Genomic DNA, 15,445 nt, shown 5'->3' on the forward strand with positions numbered 1-15,445 from the left:
TTCCATGTATGAACAAATAATTCTTGTTTAATATTATCTCCACAGTAATAATCACGACCTGGCGGAATGAGTCAAAAACCTTAGCTCCTATTATTTTGTTGAACATATACACCGCAAACTTCTTTTCCATGCAGCCTTGAACTCCAATCAAGCTTAGTGAAATGATATATCCTGTATTATTTTTGTTTAGCCAAGTTTCATCAAAGGCTTTCTTTCTTTGGTAGGTGTCTGGCAAAACTGGCAAAGCTTGGTATTTAATGGAGGTGTAGGCAAATACAAACAATAAAACGATAAACGAAATCTCCTGACACACAACTTGCTGTGAGTGGAGAGAAAAATTCTATCACACTTTTTAGTTTAAATGTTGGGTGGCCATATATCGGGTTTTCTTTTAGCAACTATTCAAGATGGAGTTGTTTAAAGCTGCAAAATTTATATTGCATATTGGTTATATAATGCATAACCTATGCGGCAGTCTCACCATGTGCGTGTAAGTTTTAAAGATCTCCCGATATTAGACCTTATTCTCGAATTTTTTAATGGGGGTGGGGATGTAGCTGGGGAAGAAAGTGTTCACCCCGATCATTTGTTTCCTTAATTATATCAGCAGCTAATCACAATGTTGGAAACAAATACTAATAAATGGTGAAATATCCTGAGCTTTTGTAGGGCTTTCCTGTTGTTAAATTCTTTATGATTATCGTATAAATAAATAAATAAATGCCAATTCAATTATATGATATAAAAGCTAAACAGGTCGACCAATTAGTGAATACATTGATTCAAGCCTTGATCAATATTAAAGATGACACGGGTAAATTTTTGATGAAAATTCCTGACGGGCGTATTATTGATACAAAGAGTTGGATCACATGCTGGGAATGGACACATGGTATTGGTCTTTATGGAATGTGGCATTACTATGAGCTCAATAATAATCCTATAATTCTAAAGCACATAGAAGATTGGTTTGAAGTGCAGATGTTTGGTCCTAATGGGACAACTTCGAAGAATATCAATACAATGGCGGTCTTTTTACCTTTATCGTATATATATGAAAGACACGGAAATGAGAAATATTTACCCTATTTAGATGCTTGGGGTGAATGGGCAATGTTTGATTTACAAAGAACAAAGTGCGGTGGGTTTCAGCATGCAACATACCTTACTGAGAATTATGAGCAGATGTGGGATGATACTTTGATGATGACCGTAATGCCTCTTGCAAAAATAGGTTTATTATTAGGAAGACCTCATTACGTCGAGGAGGCTAAAAAACAAGTTCTCCTTCATATTAAATACCTCTCTGACAGGAAAACCGGTTTATGGTTTCATGGTTACACGTTTGATGGTAACCACAATTTTGCGAATGCATTGTGGGCAAGGGGAAACTCTTGGATAACAATTGTAATTCCTGAGTTTATCGAATTATTAAAATTGAAACCCGGCGACCATTTATTGGATGTTTTAGTTGAAACATTTCAAGCCCAGGTTTCCAAACTATCTGAAGTTCAAGACGAGCATTCTGGATTATGGCATACATTGTTGGATGATCCTTCTTCTTATCTAGAATCCTCTGCTACTGCTGGGTTTGCGTATGGGATTTTAAAAGGTATCAGGATGAGAATTATTGATTCTAGATATAAAGGAATTGCTGTAAAGGCTGTTAAGGCTGTAATTGGACAGATCGATAAGAAAGGTGAGTTGTTGAATACCTCATTCGGAACTGGAATGGGTGGTACTTTACAGTTCTATAAAGATATTTCTTTGACTTCAATGCCATATGGCCAAGCTTTGGCAATCATGGCCTTAGTTGAATTTTCTCGACTCTATTTGTAATGGTGGCTTTGTTTTTTTTTTGTATATTAAAGACGAAATTTGAAAGGTCGCTAATTTCTAATTTTAGCAATGAAATACAACTAGGTAAAGCATTTTCTCTTTTATCTTTAAGCCACATAGTTATGAATAAAAATTATCAGTTCCATCTATTTCATTTAGCGGTCCTCGGGAAAAATCAATAATTTATACGTAATACTTCATCTATTCTTCAACATGCTTGTTCGTGATTAATAGACTACTGTACTCAATACAAATAAGTAACTAATTGATTTTTGAAAAATTTAATTTGAAATATATTCTTTCCATAAACTATACACACGCTTAATACGCATAACGGAAGCTAACATTCTCTACGTCTGTTAAATCTTCGAAAGCGTGCTTCAATTCTTTATCCGCGACCGCTTTACCTCCTTCAATTAGTTTGTCTTTTCTCGAGTTTTCCTTCATCAACCATAACCTCATACAGACTAATAAAATTATTAATGCAGCATAACATCCCATGTGAGTTGCGAATGCAGTCAAATACCTTGGTGAATCCTGAGCTCTGAAAACTTGAGGGCCAAGGCAATTACCAACAGCCCATCCAACAAAGTTTAAAGCAGTACAGAAAGATTTTTTAGACTGACCTGCAATATTTCTTGAAAGCAAAGAAAGTCCCAAGTTCGCAACACCCCAAAATGACAAAGTTAAGTAATAACAAAAGAGTAACACCCCTCTTCTAAGTTTATATTCGTAGGAATTTGTATCCAATCCAGTATATGTTACTGTCATCAACACAACAGTTCCGACAATCGAAGGAACCACATAGCAAATCATAAAAATAATATTTTGGTTGAACTTAGAAGATAACCATGCGGACGTTAATAATAAGATGATCAAGTAGGCACCTAACACCATAGCTAATAATTGAGTTTGCAAAACAGAAAAACCAAAAGACAGGATAATTATGTTAGCGAATGCACCAAGTCCTGATGTAGGTAATGAGGTTAAAAATTGAATAAAAAAATAACAATAAGTTTGAGGATCACGCAAAGCTTCATAAACTTGATAATATTTGAATTCCTTGTTCTGGATTCCAGTCTGGTTAGAGCGTACCCTTTCTACCATCAATTTTTTATCATCTTCAGAAAAACATTTTGCATGCATAGGAGAGTCTGGAGTCCACCATAAAACGAAAATTCCCCATACTACAGTAATACATCCATAGGTCAAGAATAATATTTCCCAATTTCTTAAAGCGGCTCCTTCAATCAAAGAAAAGCAATACGATAATAATCCACCAACAATTTGTTGCCCACCATTCATCATATACCATAGAGCAATAATTTGAGCTTGCTCTGATCTTTTATACCACATCGCTGACATTATAATAAAGCATGGCTGACAGCAGCATTCAAAAAAACCTAGTAAAGTTCTTACAACAACCAAAATTGCAAAGTTCTTGCCCAATGCATGGCAACCTAAGACAATTCCCCAGGCTATAATATTGAAGGCCAAATATTTAGCGATTGGTAGCTTTTGGATTATCCAATTAGTTGGCCATTCCCAAAATAGTACTGCTAAATAAGTACATGTCGTTAACCACGAATACTGTTGGCCTACCAAACCAGCATCCTCTCTGATACCCATTATAGATGCAAACGAAATGGTACCTTTATCTAATGCCTGCAAAAAATAAGTAACTATCATACATGGTAAGATTCTCTTATTTATCTGACGTCTTAACCTCCTATTGGTTGCATCATCAATTTCAATAGCACTTTCTTCCATGTAGGCTAGGATATCTTTATCGATTCTTTCCTCCTCTATATTGTCACCATCCCTCAAAAGCAAATCGTTATTTTTTCCTGGTAAACCAGTCTCTATTGTCTCCACATGCTCAATTATGCCTTTAATTTTACGCTCATCCAAATACGAAATTACCGACGAAGAAATATTAGAACTGCTATTATCGTTTTTGGATACTTTCAATGATACCATTTCGTTAATGAGGACAATATTTTTGTCGTTTGAAAATGAAGAAGGAAACCTCTGTTCTTTTAAATCAAATCTACATTGAGCACTTAACAGTATAAAGTGTGGGGTACATAATTATAACTATAAAATTAAAAACTTTAATCAGTAAATGTGACTATGACTACTCACATATTGACTTAAATTGATACCCTGTATTGAAAATTGAGTTAAATTCAAATCAAAGAATTAGATGTTTTTGACTTCACGGCTCAAAAAAGGACCGAAATTATCTTTCTGCTAGATCCCCTCCCCCCATCAATTATTTCTCCATTACCCCGTATGCCTTGGAGAATTCTGAACTCAGAGCTGTAACCAAATACTTTCCTTCTTTAGTGTGTGATATAGCTAGAAACTTTAAATAGAATTAACTTGGCATCTACTAAAGACTCTATTGGAAATTGCCTTAATTCATCAAAATTTGCAGCCAGATCCAAAAGAAATTACAGCTCAACATAATAAAGCAGATATTAAAGTTATTAGGTCTTATAATTAATATAAATTTATCATCAAGAGAAGAAAAAATTATTAAATTAATAAGCATAGTTTAAAAACTAAAAAACTAATAATTTGTAAAATCAAGTACTAATTATTTACTAATGATAAATATGCATTACTTTTCCTAATTGTATATTTTCGCTGTATTTCATCTCTCTAACTTTATTTCTAATCACCTTTATGCTTTTATAAAATAAAATCAAGTTTATTCTATTGTATGTATAATATCAATTATGAGAATAATTGGGATAATATGAATATATTTTATATATTACAAAATATATGTAATTATAAACAAATCCTAAAAATGAGAAAGAGTTTTCTATCCTTAAAATCCGAAATATTCAAGAAATTCAAATGCTCAGATTTTTGTAGCTCTTTTGAAAGCAATATGAGATTCAATCTACAGGACATGGCACAATATAAAAACGCCATAGAACATTGATATTTATTTGATATAATATTATTGAATAATTTTATGTTCTCCAACTAAAATATAGATTCTGAGGTAAAAATCGCATGACGAAAAAACGTATCAATTCGAAATATGGAATGCAATCCTCAAAACGATCAAGATTTACTTAAGCTGGAATAATCTTATGAGTTAATTTTTTGTATTGAATAATAAAACTCACCTAATTAACTCCCATTTCTATTCGATGTATCAAAACAATACAATTTCATTGTTTAATTTTACAGCATTGAATCGACAACTATGCTTTTAATCGCTTCAAGATTAAATAATATAGACATAAGATCATGGGAATGCTTGTTAAGTCACCGAATTCATCTCTATTTGTCAAAAGAACTGAGCGCGGGCATTCATTTAGAATAATTTATAATAAATAAGATTAGACAAATTTGTTCTCTTCCTCATGAGCTAAATAAGAAAATCTTGTTGAGCGAGTCAACAACCTGACTAGCCGGAAGAACTGGAATTTATATATCTCAATAGGAGAACTCGCATAAACTTATCCGGAAGCAGTTTGGTTAATATTCGAAATAGGTAAGCTATTGTTAAAATTAGGATATTGACACGATTTCCCCACATTTATTTAACATTTTTTCCGAACTGTTGCATTTTGGGGTAATCTAAACAGGTATTTTGTCCGAGCTTAATAATATGTGTAATTATCCGTACAGACAATTATACCAATTACAGCCATGGACACAATATAAAATCAATTAGAGTCAAAAGAAGTGGAGTTGAAAGTTCGATGGTATAAACATGAATAGAAGCTGCATAAAATTACAATAAGATAAACTTTATACAATAGTTTCGATACTTTTAGGCTGTATTGTTAGTGTTATAATTCAATGACAAAATTTTAACAGTTTCATCTTATAATGTAACGTCATGGCTTGTTTCACGTAATATGAACTGATATTTTATAGTTTACATTTCAAATTTGGAAGTCTTTCCGAAACTATAGTAGTTGGCAATCAAGATTTCTCGAATATAAATATTCAAAGATTTCGCTTCAGTATGAGTTGACAATTCATAAATGAGAAGACAGTTTAGTAATGAAATATATCGATACAACTTTGCTAGTAGCTTTTTTAGCTCTTTCTAATGCAGCACCTTCAAAAAAGCGTAATGAAACAATTAATTCTAATGAAAGCTTCTTGATTTTTGGAACTTCTAATCAATATTCAACAAGTCCTCCATTTTACCCATCACCATTGGGGGGAAGAATTGAAAATGTTTGGCTGGATGCATATAGTCAAGCCAGAGAAATTGTTGAAACGCTTAATATTGCGGAGAAAGTTAATATTACTACTGGAATTGGGATGGCTTGGAGTCCCTGTGGTGGCAGTACAGGCTCACTTAATGGAAAAGGCCTTGAATCCAACATAGGTTTCTGTGGAAATGATGGACCATTAGGTTTGCGAGGAGCTGATTTTGACTCAGCTTATCCTGCCGCTTTGACTGTTGCATCCTCATTCAATAGACAATTAATATATGACCGTGCTGATGCAATTGGTTATGAGTTCAAGTCAAAAGGCGTTGATTTTTTTTTGGGGCCTGTTAGTGGCCCAATTGGCTACAAAGCGCTTGCTGGTAGAGGCTGGGAAGGCTTTGGTGCCGATCCATATTTGCAGGGTGAAGCAATGAAGTATACAGTCGAAGGAATTCAGAAAAATAAAGTAGTTGCGGTCAGTAAGCATTTTATTGGAAATGAACAAGACACTTATCGCTTTGAATTAGAAGTGAAAGAAGATGGATCCAATACTACTGCTGCCATTTCATCTAACATTGATGATAGAAGTATGCATGAAATCTATCTTTGGCCATTTGCTGAGGCAGTTAAGGCAGGTACAGGCTCTATTATGTGCTCATATAATAGAATTAATGGTTCTGCTGGTTGTGCCAACTCGTATACATTAAACAATTTATTAAAAACAGAGTTGGGATTCCAAGGTTTTGTTATGAGTGATTGGTACGCAACTAAAAGCGGTGTTTCCTCTGCTTTGTCTGGGTTGGATATGAATATGCCAGGAGATAATATGATAAGTGAAGGCTCTTATTTTGGTGGTAATCTTACTCAAGCTGTTTTAAATGGAACTATTCCCGAAGATAAATTAAATGACATGGCCACAAGGATATTAGCTTCATATTTCGTTGTTGATGGTAACCACACCGGTCCAAATTTTCAGATCAATAGCAAGAAAACTTATGACCATGAATATATCAATTCGAAGACTGGCAAGGGTTTTGGAGAAATTGTAATGGTTAATGAGCATGTAGATCCAAGAAATGATTTCACTGACAAAATTGCTTATCAAAGTGCAGTGGAAGGAATTGTTTTGCTTAAAAATGAACACAATATTTTACCCTTGAAAAACTATACGAAGATTGCAATTTTGGGTGAGGCTGCCGGCATTTCACCTGATGGATTTAATTGCAAGTTTGGTAGTTGCATAGGTGGTGCACCACCTTCAGGATATGGTTCCGGTGCTGGTTCACCTTCTAAATTTATTTCGCCGGTCGACGCTCTTGGGGAAAGATGTCGAAACGAAAATATTCAATATGACTTTGTAAGCTCAAGTTGGGATTTAAGTAATTCTATGGACAGATCTGAGCTGGCTCAAGCCGTTATTGTTTTTGCAGCTTCCATTGCAGGAGAAGCGGTTGCTATAGTTGACGGTAATAATGGTGATAGAAATAATGCTTCCTTGTGGTACAATGCAGATGAATTAATTAAGAATACCACTGCTTATAACAACAACACAATTGTAGTTGTTACTACTCCAGGGTCTGTTAATATTGAATCATTTGTTGAAAATGAAAATGTCACAGCTATATTAATGTCTTCGTACCTAGGCCAAGAAGCTGGGTCAGCAATTACAAATGTATTATTTGGTGATTATAACCCATCTGGTAGAATTCCATTCACCATTGCAAAAGATGATCTGGAATATGTTCCAGTTATATATAATACTACTTTGGATGAACCTCAAGATGAGTTTACTCGCTCAATATTTTTAGATTATAGGTACTACGACTATTACAATATTACCCCAAGATATGAATTTGGTTATGGTCTTTCCTATTCGAATTTTACCTTTGGTAACCTTACAATTTCAGAAGTAAATGTACCTTCCAAGGATTTACTTTCTGAATCACCTTATTTGCCAGCTTACAATTTTTCTTCTGATAACTTAGATCCAAATGAGTATACGTTCCCAGAAGGATTCAATAAACTTGAAGGATATATTTATCCATACATTGACAGTATTGAAGTCAATACCACCAAAGAATTTAGCTATCCAGAAGGATATTCTACTGATCAATTAGCAAGTCCACCAATTGCAGGAGGTAGTTTAGGTGGTAATAAGCAATTATGGGATGTTGCATATCATGTCGAAGCTGAATTAACAAACAATGGTCCTTATGATGGTTCTTATGTTGCACAGTTGTACGTGGGAATCCCATCTACCGATAAGTTCCCAAACGCCCCTGTTCAATTAAGAGGATTCGATAAACTTTCGTTAAATGCCAAAGAAAGTGGAACGGTTGAATTTGATATTACAAGGAAAGATTTATCTGTTTGGGATGTAATGACTCAGTCTTGGATCGTGCAGCATGGATCATATAACCTTTATGTGGGATCTAGCTCAAGAAATCTAGAATTGGTTGACACTATTAATATTTCTTGAATATAACCTAATTCATTATTAAGCAAGTATCCTTATTTATGTATGCATTCTAGTATAATTGGTATACGTAAATCAGATTGAATCAAAACAAACTTTAGTATAAGAAATGAATAATTTAATACTGCTTTAAATCTATTGTAATTTATTCTTAATACGAGATTAAAAAATTTCTGCGATTATTAACTATAGAGACATCTCGTAAATGTACCCCACTCGAGCATCCAAGATCTTTTTCTGAAAAGTTTTTTTGCTACACTCATAATGTTAATTTATAAATCATTTCATGAATCATCTATTTAAAATAATGTGAGAGTATGATTCTATATGATCAATTATTGGGGTTATTCAAAAGATCACAATATAACTTGGACCGAAACTTGGATTATATTTTAGAGGATGTCAGACGCTATACACCATCGGAGGCATTGATAATGAGAGCGTTTTCTATTGCTGTATCAAGTGTTTCAGTATTATCTGGTATGATAGCGATATACTTCTTTTTGGCTATAGATCATAAGAAAATTTTATACAGACATCGACTAATTATGCTTTTAATTTCATTTGATTTATTTAAGTCGATATTTTTGCTAATATTTCCGGCAGCTGTTGTATCTAATCCATCCGCTTATTTTAATGTTCAATTTTGTAATATGGCAGGATTTTTTACGTCATTTGCAATGGAAGGAGCGGACTTTACAATCATGATTTTTGCTATTCATACTGTAATAATAGTTACCTGGCCGAATTTTAAATCTAAACATGGTTACAATCACGAGGGAGGATTATACAGATATCGATATTTGGTATATACAATTCTATTCTGTGCACCTTTAATATTAGCATCGCTAGCATTCGTCAACAATAAAGGTTATGTTCAATTAACAAACGTGTGCTATTTGCCTGCTAGACCAATCTGGTATCGATTAGTATTAAGTTGGATTCCACGTTATATCATTATAATTTCCATTTTTATTATGTATGGATATATCTATCATCGTGTCAAGAAGCAATACAAAGAAATCCAGATTGCAACGAATGATTTATATGGAATTAAAAGGAGCAAGAAAACAATTTTGTCGAGGATCTATAAGGCTCTGGGTTTTATTTTGTTTACAAACGTTACTTTGTCGGATGATTCTCATAATGAGGAGGAATTGACTATGGAAGAAACAACCAGCACTCGATTATCAGGACCACAATCTTATACCAAACAAGAAGTTAATGTCTTTAAAAAAGCAACTGGGATTCGACTTAATGATGAATCAAATCACGAACTCAAAAAGCGTCGAGAACAGGTTGAATGGCAAATGAAAGCTATATTCATTTATCCAGTGGCATATGTATTAATTTGGATGTGGCCAATGATCGCCCATGGTATTGATTATAGACATGGGCTTACAAAACCCCCGATTGTCTGGCTAAATGTGCTTGGTGCTATTTTGCAGTCATCTAATTGTGCTGTGGATGCTGCTATATTTCTATGGAGGGAAAAGCCTTGGAATATTACAACCCAAAAGCTAGGAAATACAATGACAGAAGAAATTGTATATCTGAAATGGAGAAAGAGAGTCGCATGTCTTCCTTTGTTTAGCCTTCCTGATACAACCGAGAGTGGAGCACGAAATTTAAATAATGGCTCGATTCTGAAAACTAATTTTACTGTTTGCTCAAGAGAAAGAGATGACAATCTTAATGAGTATCCTTATTCTTTACCAGGATTGCAAGCTTCCAAAGATTTTTCTCATGATTCAAATACCGATTTTATAAAGTCAACTAAGAGAATGCTTTCTTGTTATAAATATAAATTATTTTCGAGCGGATCTGGGACAAATGATAAAGAAGCAAAGGAAATAGACGTTTCAAATGAGGATAAGTTTAATAAAAAGCGTTTGAAAGAAAAGTACTCGCTGATCCAACCTGAGATTCAAGATTTTTGTATATCTAGGAGGCATTCAAGTACGGAATCAGGCATTGATAATGATAATATAAATCACGATAGTTTAATCAATCCAGGAAGGAGTAGTGATAACTACGATCTAAAGCATACTAGAAGAAGTTTTCATGATAAGAGTAGGGATATGGGTTTCTTTGAATTTTTACAGCAGTGATAAAAATACGCATTGATGATGATAATTACAAAGCTTTTTTATTCGAGTATTCTTTCCATTTAAAAGATTATTATTGGTTCAGACAATTTGGATTCGTTGTTTTTTAATTTAACACCTATAGTATTCCGAAAATATGGCTAAGTTTAAAGTTCAAGTACACTTTCGAAAAGGCCAAATAGGCTAAAATCGTGCATACTTATTTAGGAATTATCTTTACCGATATTGAAATTTAGTTACATGTTTCGTCTAGCTATCGATGTATTATATTAATATTGTAAAATGCCACCAATATGAAGTATTTCGCAAGAGAAACTGTTTCTTTAAGTTCGTAGAATTGTCAAGAAATATAACTTTTAATCAATTGCAGATATTAATAGACAAAATTTCAATAGAGTGTTATATCCCTGAAAAAATAACTTTTAGTCATCAGTTGCGAATATAGAATTTTTTTTGTTATCAAATATCTAGTACTAACCATTTATCTGGTGTTTGATAAAAACTCTCTCTTATATAAAATGAATAATGATTTTCTTAGGATTTATATAATTCTAATCTTTGATATGTGAAACGATTTTTTCACGTTTTACTAAGAAGACTCCACGCCAATATCTCATATTGAGGAGTGATTAGTGATTTAATTGTTACTAGGATCCAAATGATATTTTTTTACACTGAGGTCTAAGAAAGGTGCTCATCGCAATTAAAGTATTTTAATGAAGAAGCAAATAAACTTCAAGTCCGGAAGTTGCTTTACCAACACTGGTGGGATTGAAGAACAACGTAAATAACTTGAGGATCCTGGAAGGCTGTCAAATTTATTTATTAAAATATTATTATTGGACATATATGTAAAGATGAATATTACCAAGGATTTTAGGCATTTTTTGATATTATAAGGTTGGAAAAATTAAATTTGTACTTGGAGAGCCTAAATTATGGTATCCATTATGCTACCACTATCTACGTTTAACTTAATTCTAGTTATGCAAACCATTTTAAAGAATGTTAGTTTAAGCAAAGTGTATTCTTCTCAGAAAAAATTAGAAGACCAAAAACGAATTTTGTTCACTTCAAGGTCAATAATATTCGAAAAAGGATCTTCTTAGATACCGCTTAATAAATTTCAACTCTCTTGACTAACTAAGCTTATCCTTAATGGCTCCAAATGTTAGTCAATGGTAACCAAAATATAGTTACAGAATTAGCAAGCGGAATCTATAAAGCCCTTTTTATACAAGGAATGTGATCATTTAGGTATCTTGATTTGGCAAGACTTTATCGTCGATTGTGCGCAATATCCAGTGCGCTTTAGAACTTAATGAAAAATTCAAATTCGAAGCTTTTTATCATATAAAAATATTAATGAATCATTTCTTCGTTACCCTCTAAGTTGGGAATAATAAAGAATATTACGTAGCAGAGCAATTAGATTTATGTTGGTACAGAGAGCGTTTGTCTTGAGACTATTGTAAAACCACATCCCTTGCAAGAACAATTTATGAAATCGTCTTGCCAAAATTATTACAAGGATATACGAAAGATGCTTCTTATCATCTTTTCTCTCTATGGGTTGGAAGGATGAACCTATTATTTTTAGTCACATCATTTTTTTTTGGCTTCTATGATCCATTCCATGATGTCCTGCGTGAAAACCATTTATTTATAAGCTGCTAGCTTATTTAAATAGAGCTTTATCAGTCGTTCAAATTGTCGCAAAATATATCGCTTAGTTGAATATCCCTCACATCCAAAAATCTGGGCATTTAAAGATTACGAATAGGAAGAAATAAAATAGACTGAACAATAATTACCCCGATAAGTTGAGCGAAAAACGTAGCAACCAATAGAGCAGGAATTCAGAAAATAGCGGGGGGAACGAAAATTATATAGAATGCTCAAGCGAGAAATCAAAGATAATTGATATAAATAATGGCTAAAGCATTTTTTCTAATTTAATTTGAATTATTGAATAAACTATTCAAAATGACTGTTATTCAAACAGCTAAAGCTTTAAAACCAGCGTGGTGGAAGGAAACCACAGTCTACCAAATCTATCCATCTTCCTTCCAAGATTCTAATGGAGACGGAATTGGTGATCTTCCAGGTATTACTTCTCGTTTGGATTATATCAAGTCCATTGGTGTGGATGCAGTTTGGTTAAGCCCTTGTTTTGACTCTCCCCAGGTTGATATGGGTTATGATATTTCAGATTACAAAAATATTTACCCGGCTTACGGTACAATTGAAGATGCAGATGAATTAATCAAGAGTGTGCATGAACGAGGATTAAAGATTTTGATGGATCTTGTTGTTAATCATACGTCAGACCAGCATCCATGGTTTAAAGAATCCCGTTCTAGCACTGACAGCTTATACCGTGATTGGTATATCTGGCGTAAGCCAAGATACGACTCAGAAGGGAACAGACATTCCCCAAATAATTGGTCTGCCGCTTTCGGAGGAAGTGCATGGACATTCGATGAAGCAACACAAGAATACTATTTGCATCTTTTCGCAGTTGAGCAACCTGATTTGAATTGGGAGAACGAAAAAGTCCGTGCAGCAGTTCATGACATTATGAAATTCTGGTTAGAAAGGGGGGCTGATGGATTCCGTATGGATGTCATCAATTTCATTTCAAAGGATCAAAGATTCCCGGATGCAGAAGTTAAGAATATAAATGCTAGGTATCAAGATGGTTCTCTCTATTTTGCTTGTGGACCCAGATTACATGAATATTTACAAGAAATTGGTCAAATTCTTATCGAATACGATGCTTTTAGTGTTGGTGAAATGCCTGCTTGTAATGACCCGGAAGAAATTATTAAAGCTGTTAATATCGACCGTAAAGAATTGAATATGATCTTCAACTTTGAATTAGTAGATATTGATCATGGAAAGGGGGGAAAGTTCACTCCTGGAAGTTGGAAGCTTGCTGATGTTTATAAAATTATTAACAAGTGGCAAACATTCATGCAAGAGAATGGTGGCTGGAATGCTATTTACTTGGAAAACCATGATCAACCACGTTCTGTTTCTCGTTTTGCTAACGATAGCTCAGAATTCAGAAACATTAGTGCCAAAATGGTTAGTACATTCTTAGCTCTTCAACAAGGTACCTTGTTTGTTTACCAAGGACAAGAGCTAGGCCTCAGGAATGTTCCGATAACATGGAATATTTCCAAATACAGAGATCTTGAAACACTTAACCATTACAATGAATTAGAAGAGAATAATGCCTCTTCAGAAACTCTTGAAGCTACAGTGTTTGAATACCAAAAAAAATCAAGAGATAATGCTCGTTATCCTTTTCCATGGGACCGCTCAGTTAATGCTGGCTTTAGTACCTCATCCCCATGGATCGATATTAATGAGGATTACGTAGAATGGAATGCAGCGGAAGAGGATAAGGATCCGGATTCTGTTTTGAACTACTGGAGACGTGTTTTAAAAATAAGAAAAGAATGGAAAGATGCTTTTATATATGGTAAGTTTGAGATGGTTACAAATGTTGAAGAAGAGAGGGTGTTGGCATTTAAACGTACTAATAATGATATTAGTGCTCTAATCGTTTGCAACTTTTCGAATGATGCTTCCCCATGGACCATTCCAGAAGAGTTTGAAAACGGGAAAATTTTATTATCCAACTATAACAGATCTAAGATTACAGGAGTAAACGTATTAAAACCATACGAAGCTTTCTCATTACTTAAATAAACATTAAGAATTATTTTGAACGATTAGATAGACATTATATACACACATGGCAGAATAAAACAATTTTTGGTATTTTTGGTTGGTCTCTTTTCTACACCATCCAAAGAATCTAGGAAAGTTATATTATTTAACACTTAAAAAAGGAAAGATACTAGCACGATGAGAAGTAAATAAATTAGATTTATTTAATAAAATTGAGCCTTTTTTATCAATTCTAAAGAATCAACAATGAGTAAGATCCTTGCTAGTGGACTAAGATGTTTCAATGCGTTATGTTATTCAGGTAATTTCTAATAAGAAGCTTGCAACAAAATGAAAATAAGTAAAGCACATATATTGGTCTATTAAAATGAATTACAATAAGATGAAATCTTAATCAAAAATTAAAGCTCATTCATAAATTTAAAGAATTAAGAAACCTAAAGAATTATTATACTTTTTCAGATTTATGGACAAATTCATTCTGCTCAACTAGGTTCTTTATAGCATCATCTCCTAATTTAAGAATATAACTACCTGCATCAAAAACAGTCGGTTCTGTATGTTTGAAGTCTCTTGACTTAATATGTTGATGGAAAAGGTAATCAATATCTGCAAAAGTTTTACCTTTAGTTTCTGGTAACTCAAAATAGCACCAGAATGCACAAGCAATGGTGAATCCTGACCAGAAAAACCCCACTTTTGCCAGCCAGTTCCAAGCACCTGGATTAAGCATATAAGGCGTGAGCACACTTAATATAATACCAGAAACATTGTAGAGGTTTCTAGCAATAATAATACTCTTTGCACGAAGACGAACAGACGGTATTTCAGCAACTATGCAATAACATAATGGTCCAACAGTCAAGTCGTAGACCATAACGTAAATAATCAAAATGGTACCAACACCCCACATAGCATTTTTGTCTGTTGAACATCCAAGTCCTCCTATAACCATCAATAATACGGACAAAACACAAAGTCCTCCAAAATAAATTGTAAAGCGACCAAATCTCTTAGACAAAAACCAAGATCCAATAGTACCTACAATACCGAGAGCGAATTGAATAATTGTAAAAGTGAATGACATCTCTGTAGGCATACCTGCTTGAATATAGAAATAACTTGAA

At 33.6% G+C, this 15,445-nt stretch overlaps 6 protein-coding genes across 6 annotated transcripts; 4 read left to right on the top strand and 2 right to left on the bottom strand.

Annotated features, from left to right (window-relative positions):
* Positions 1-720: 720 nt before the first annotated feature.
* Positions 721-1,839, top strand: AC631_05367 (glycoside hydrolase family 88/105 protein; the record flags this gene model as incomplete). Its single annotated transcript, XM_015614196.1, has 1 exon — positions 721-1,839. One exon carries the CDS (start codon positions 721-723, stop codon positions 1,837-1,839), a length of 1,119 nt encoding a protein of 372 aa, XP_015464971.1.
* A 321-nt stretch (positions 1,840-2,160) lies between these two features.
* AC631_05368 (uncharacterized protein) lies at positions 2,161-3,819 on the bottom strand (the record flags this gene model as incomplete). The annotated part of the gene is made up of 1 exon (XM_015614197.1): positions 2,161-3,819. The coding sequence occupies one exon, from the start codon at positions 3,817-3,819 to the stop codon at positions 2,161-2,163; it is 1,659 nt and encodes a 552-aa protein (XP_015464972.1).
* A 2,055-nt stretch (positions 3,820-5,874) lies between these two features.
* Positions 5,875-8,511, top strand: AC631_05369 (beta-glucosidase; the record flags this gene model as incomplete). Its single annotated transcript, XM_015614198.1, has 1 exon — positions 5,875-8,511. One exon carries the CDS (start codon positions 5,875-5,877, stop codon positions 8,509-8,511), a length of 2,637 nt encoding a protein of 878 aa, XP_015464973.1.
* A 974-nt stretch (positions 8,512-9,485) lies between these two features.
* On the top strand, positions 9,486-10,619 carry AC631_05370 (uncharacterized protein; the record flags this gene model as incomplete). The annotated part of the gene is made up of 1 exon (XM_015614199.1): positions 9,486-10,619. The coding sequence occupies one exon, from the start codon at positions 9,486-9,488 to the stop codon at positions 10,617-10,619; it is 1,134 nt and encodes a 377-aa protein (XP_015464974.1).
* Positions 10,620-12,602: 1,983 nt separating this feature from the next.
* On the top strand, positions 12,603-14,336 carry AC631_05371 (glycoside hydrolase family 13 protein; the record flags this gene model as incomplete). Its single annotated transcript, XM_015614200.1, has 1 exon — positions 12,603-14,336. The coding sequence occupies one exon, from the start codon at positions 12,603-12,605 to the stop codon at positions 14,334-14,336; it is 1,734 nt and encodes a 577-aa protein (XP_015464975.1).
* Positions 14,337-14,766: 430 nt separating this feature from the next.
* On the bottom strand, positions 14,767-15,417 carry AC631_05372 (uncharacterized protein; the record flags this gene model as incomplete). Its single annotated transcript, XM_015614201.1, has 1 exon — positions 14,767-15,417. The coding sequence occupies one exon, from the start codon at positions 15,415-15,417 to the stop codon at positions 14,767-14,769; it is 651 nt and encodes a 216-aa protein (XP_015464976.1).
* Positions 15,418-15,445: the final 28 nt, after the last annotated feature.

Source organism: Debaryomyces fabryi, assembly GCF_001447935.2.
Source record: "Debaryomyces fabryi strain CBS 789 chromosome Unknown contig00199, whole genome shotgun sequence".
In the NCBI taxonomy this organism is placed as follows: domain Eukaryota; kingdom Fungi; phylum Ascomycota; class Pichiomycetes; order Serinales; family Debaryomycetaceae; genus Debaryomyces; species Debaryomyces fabryi.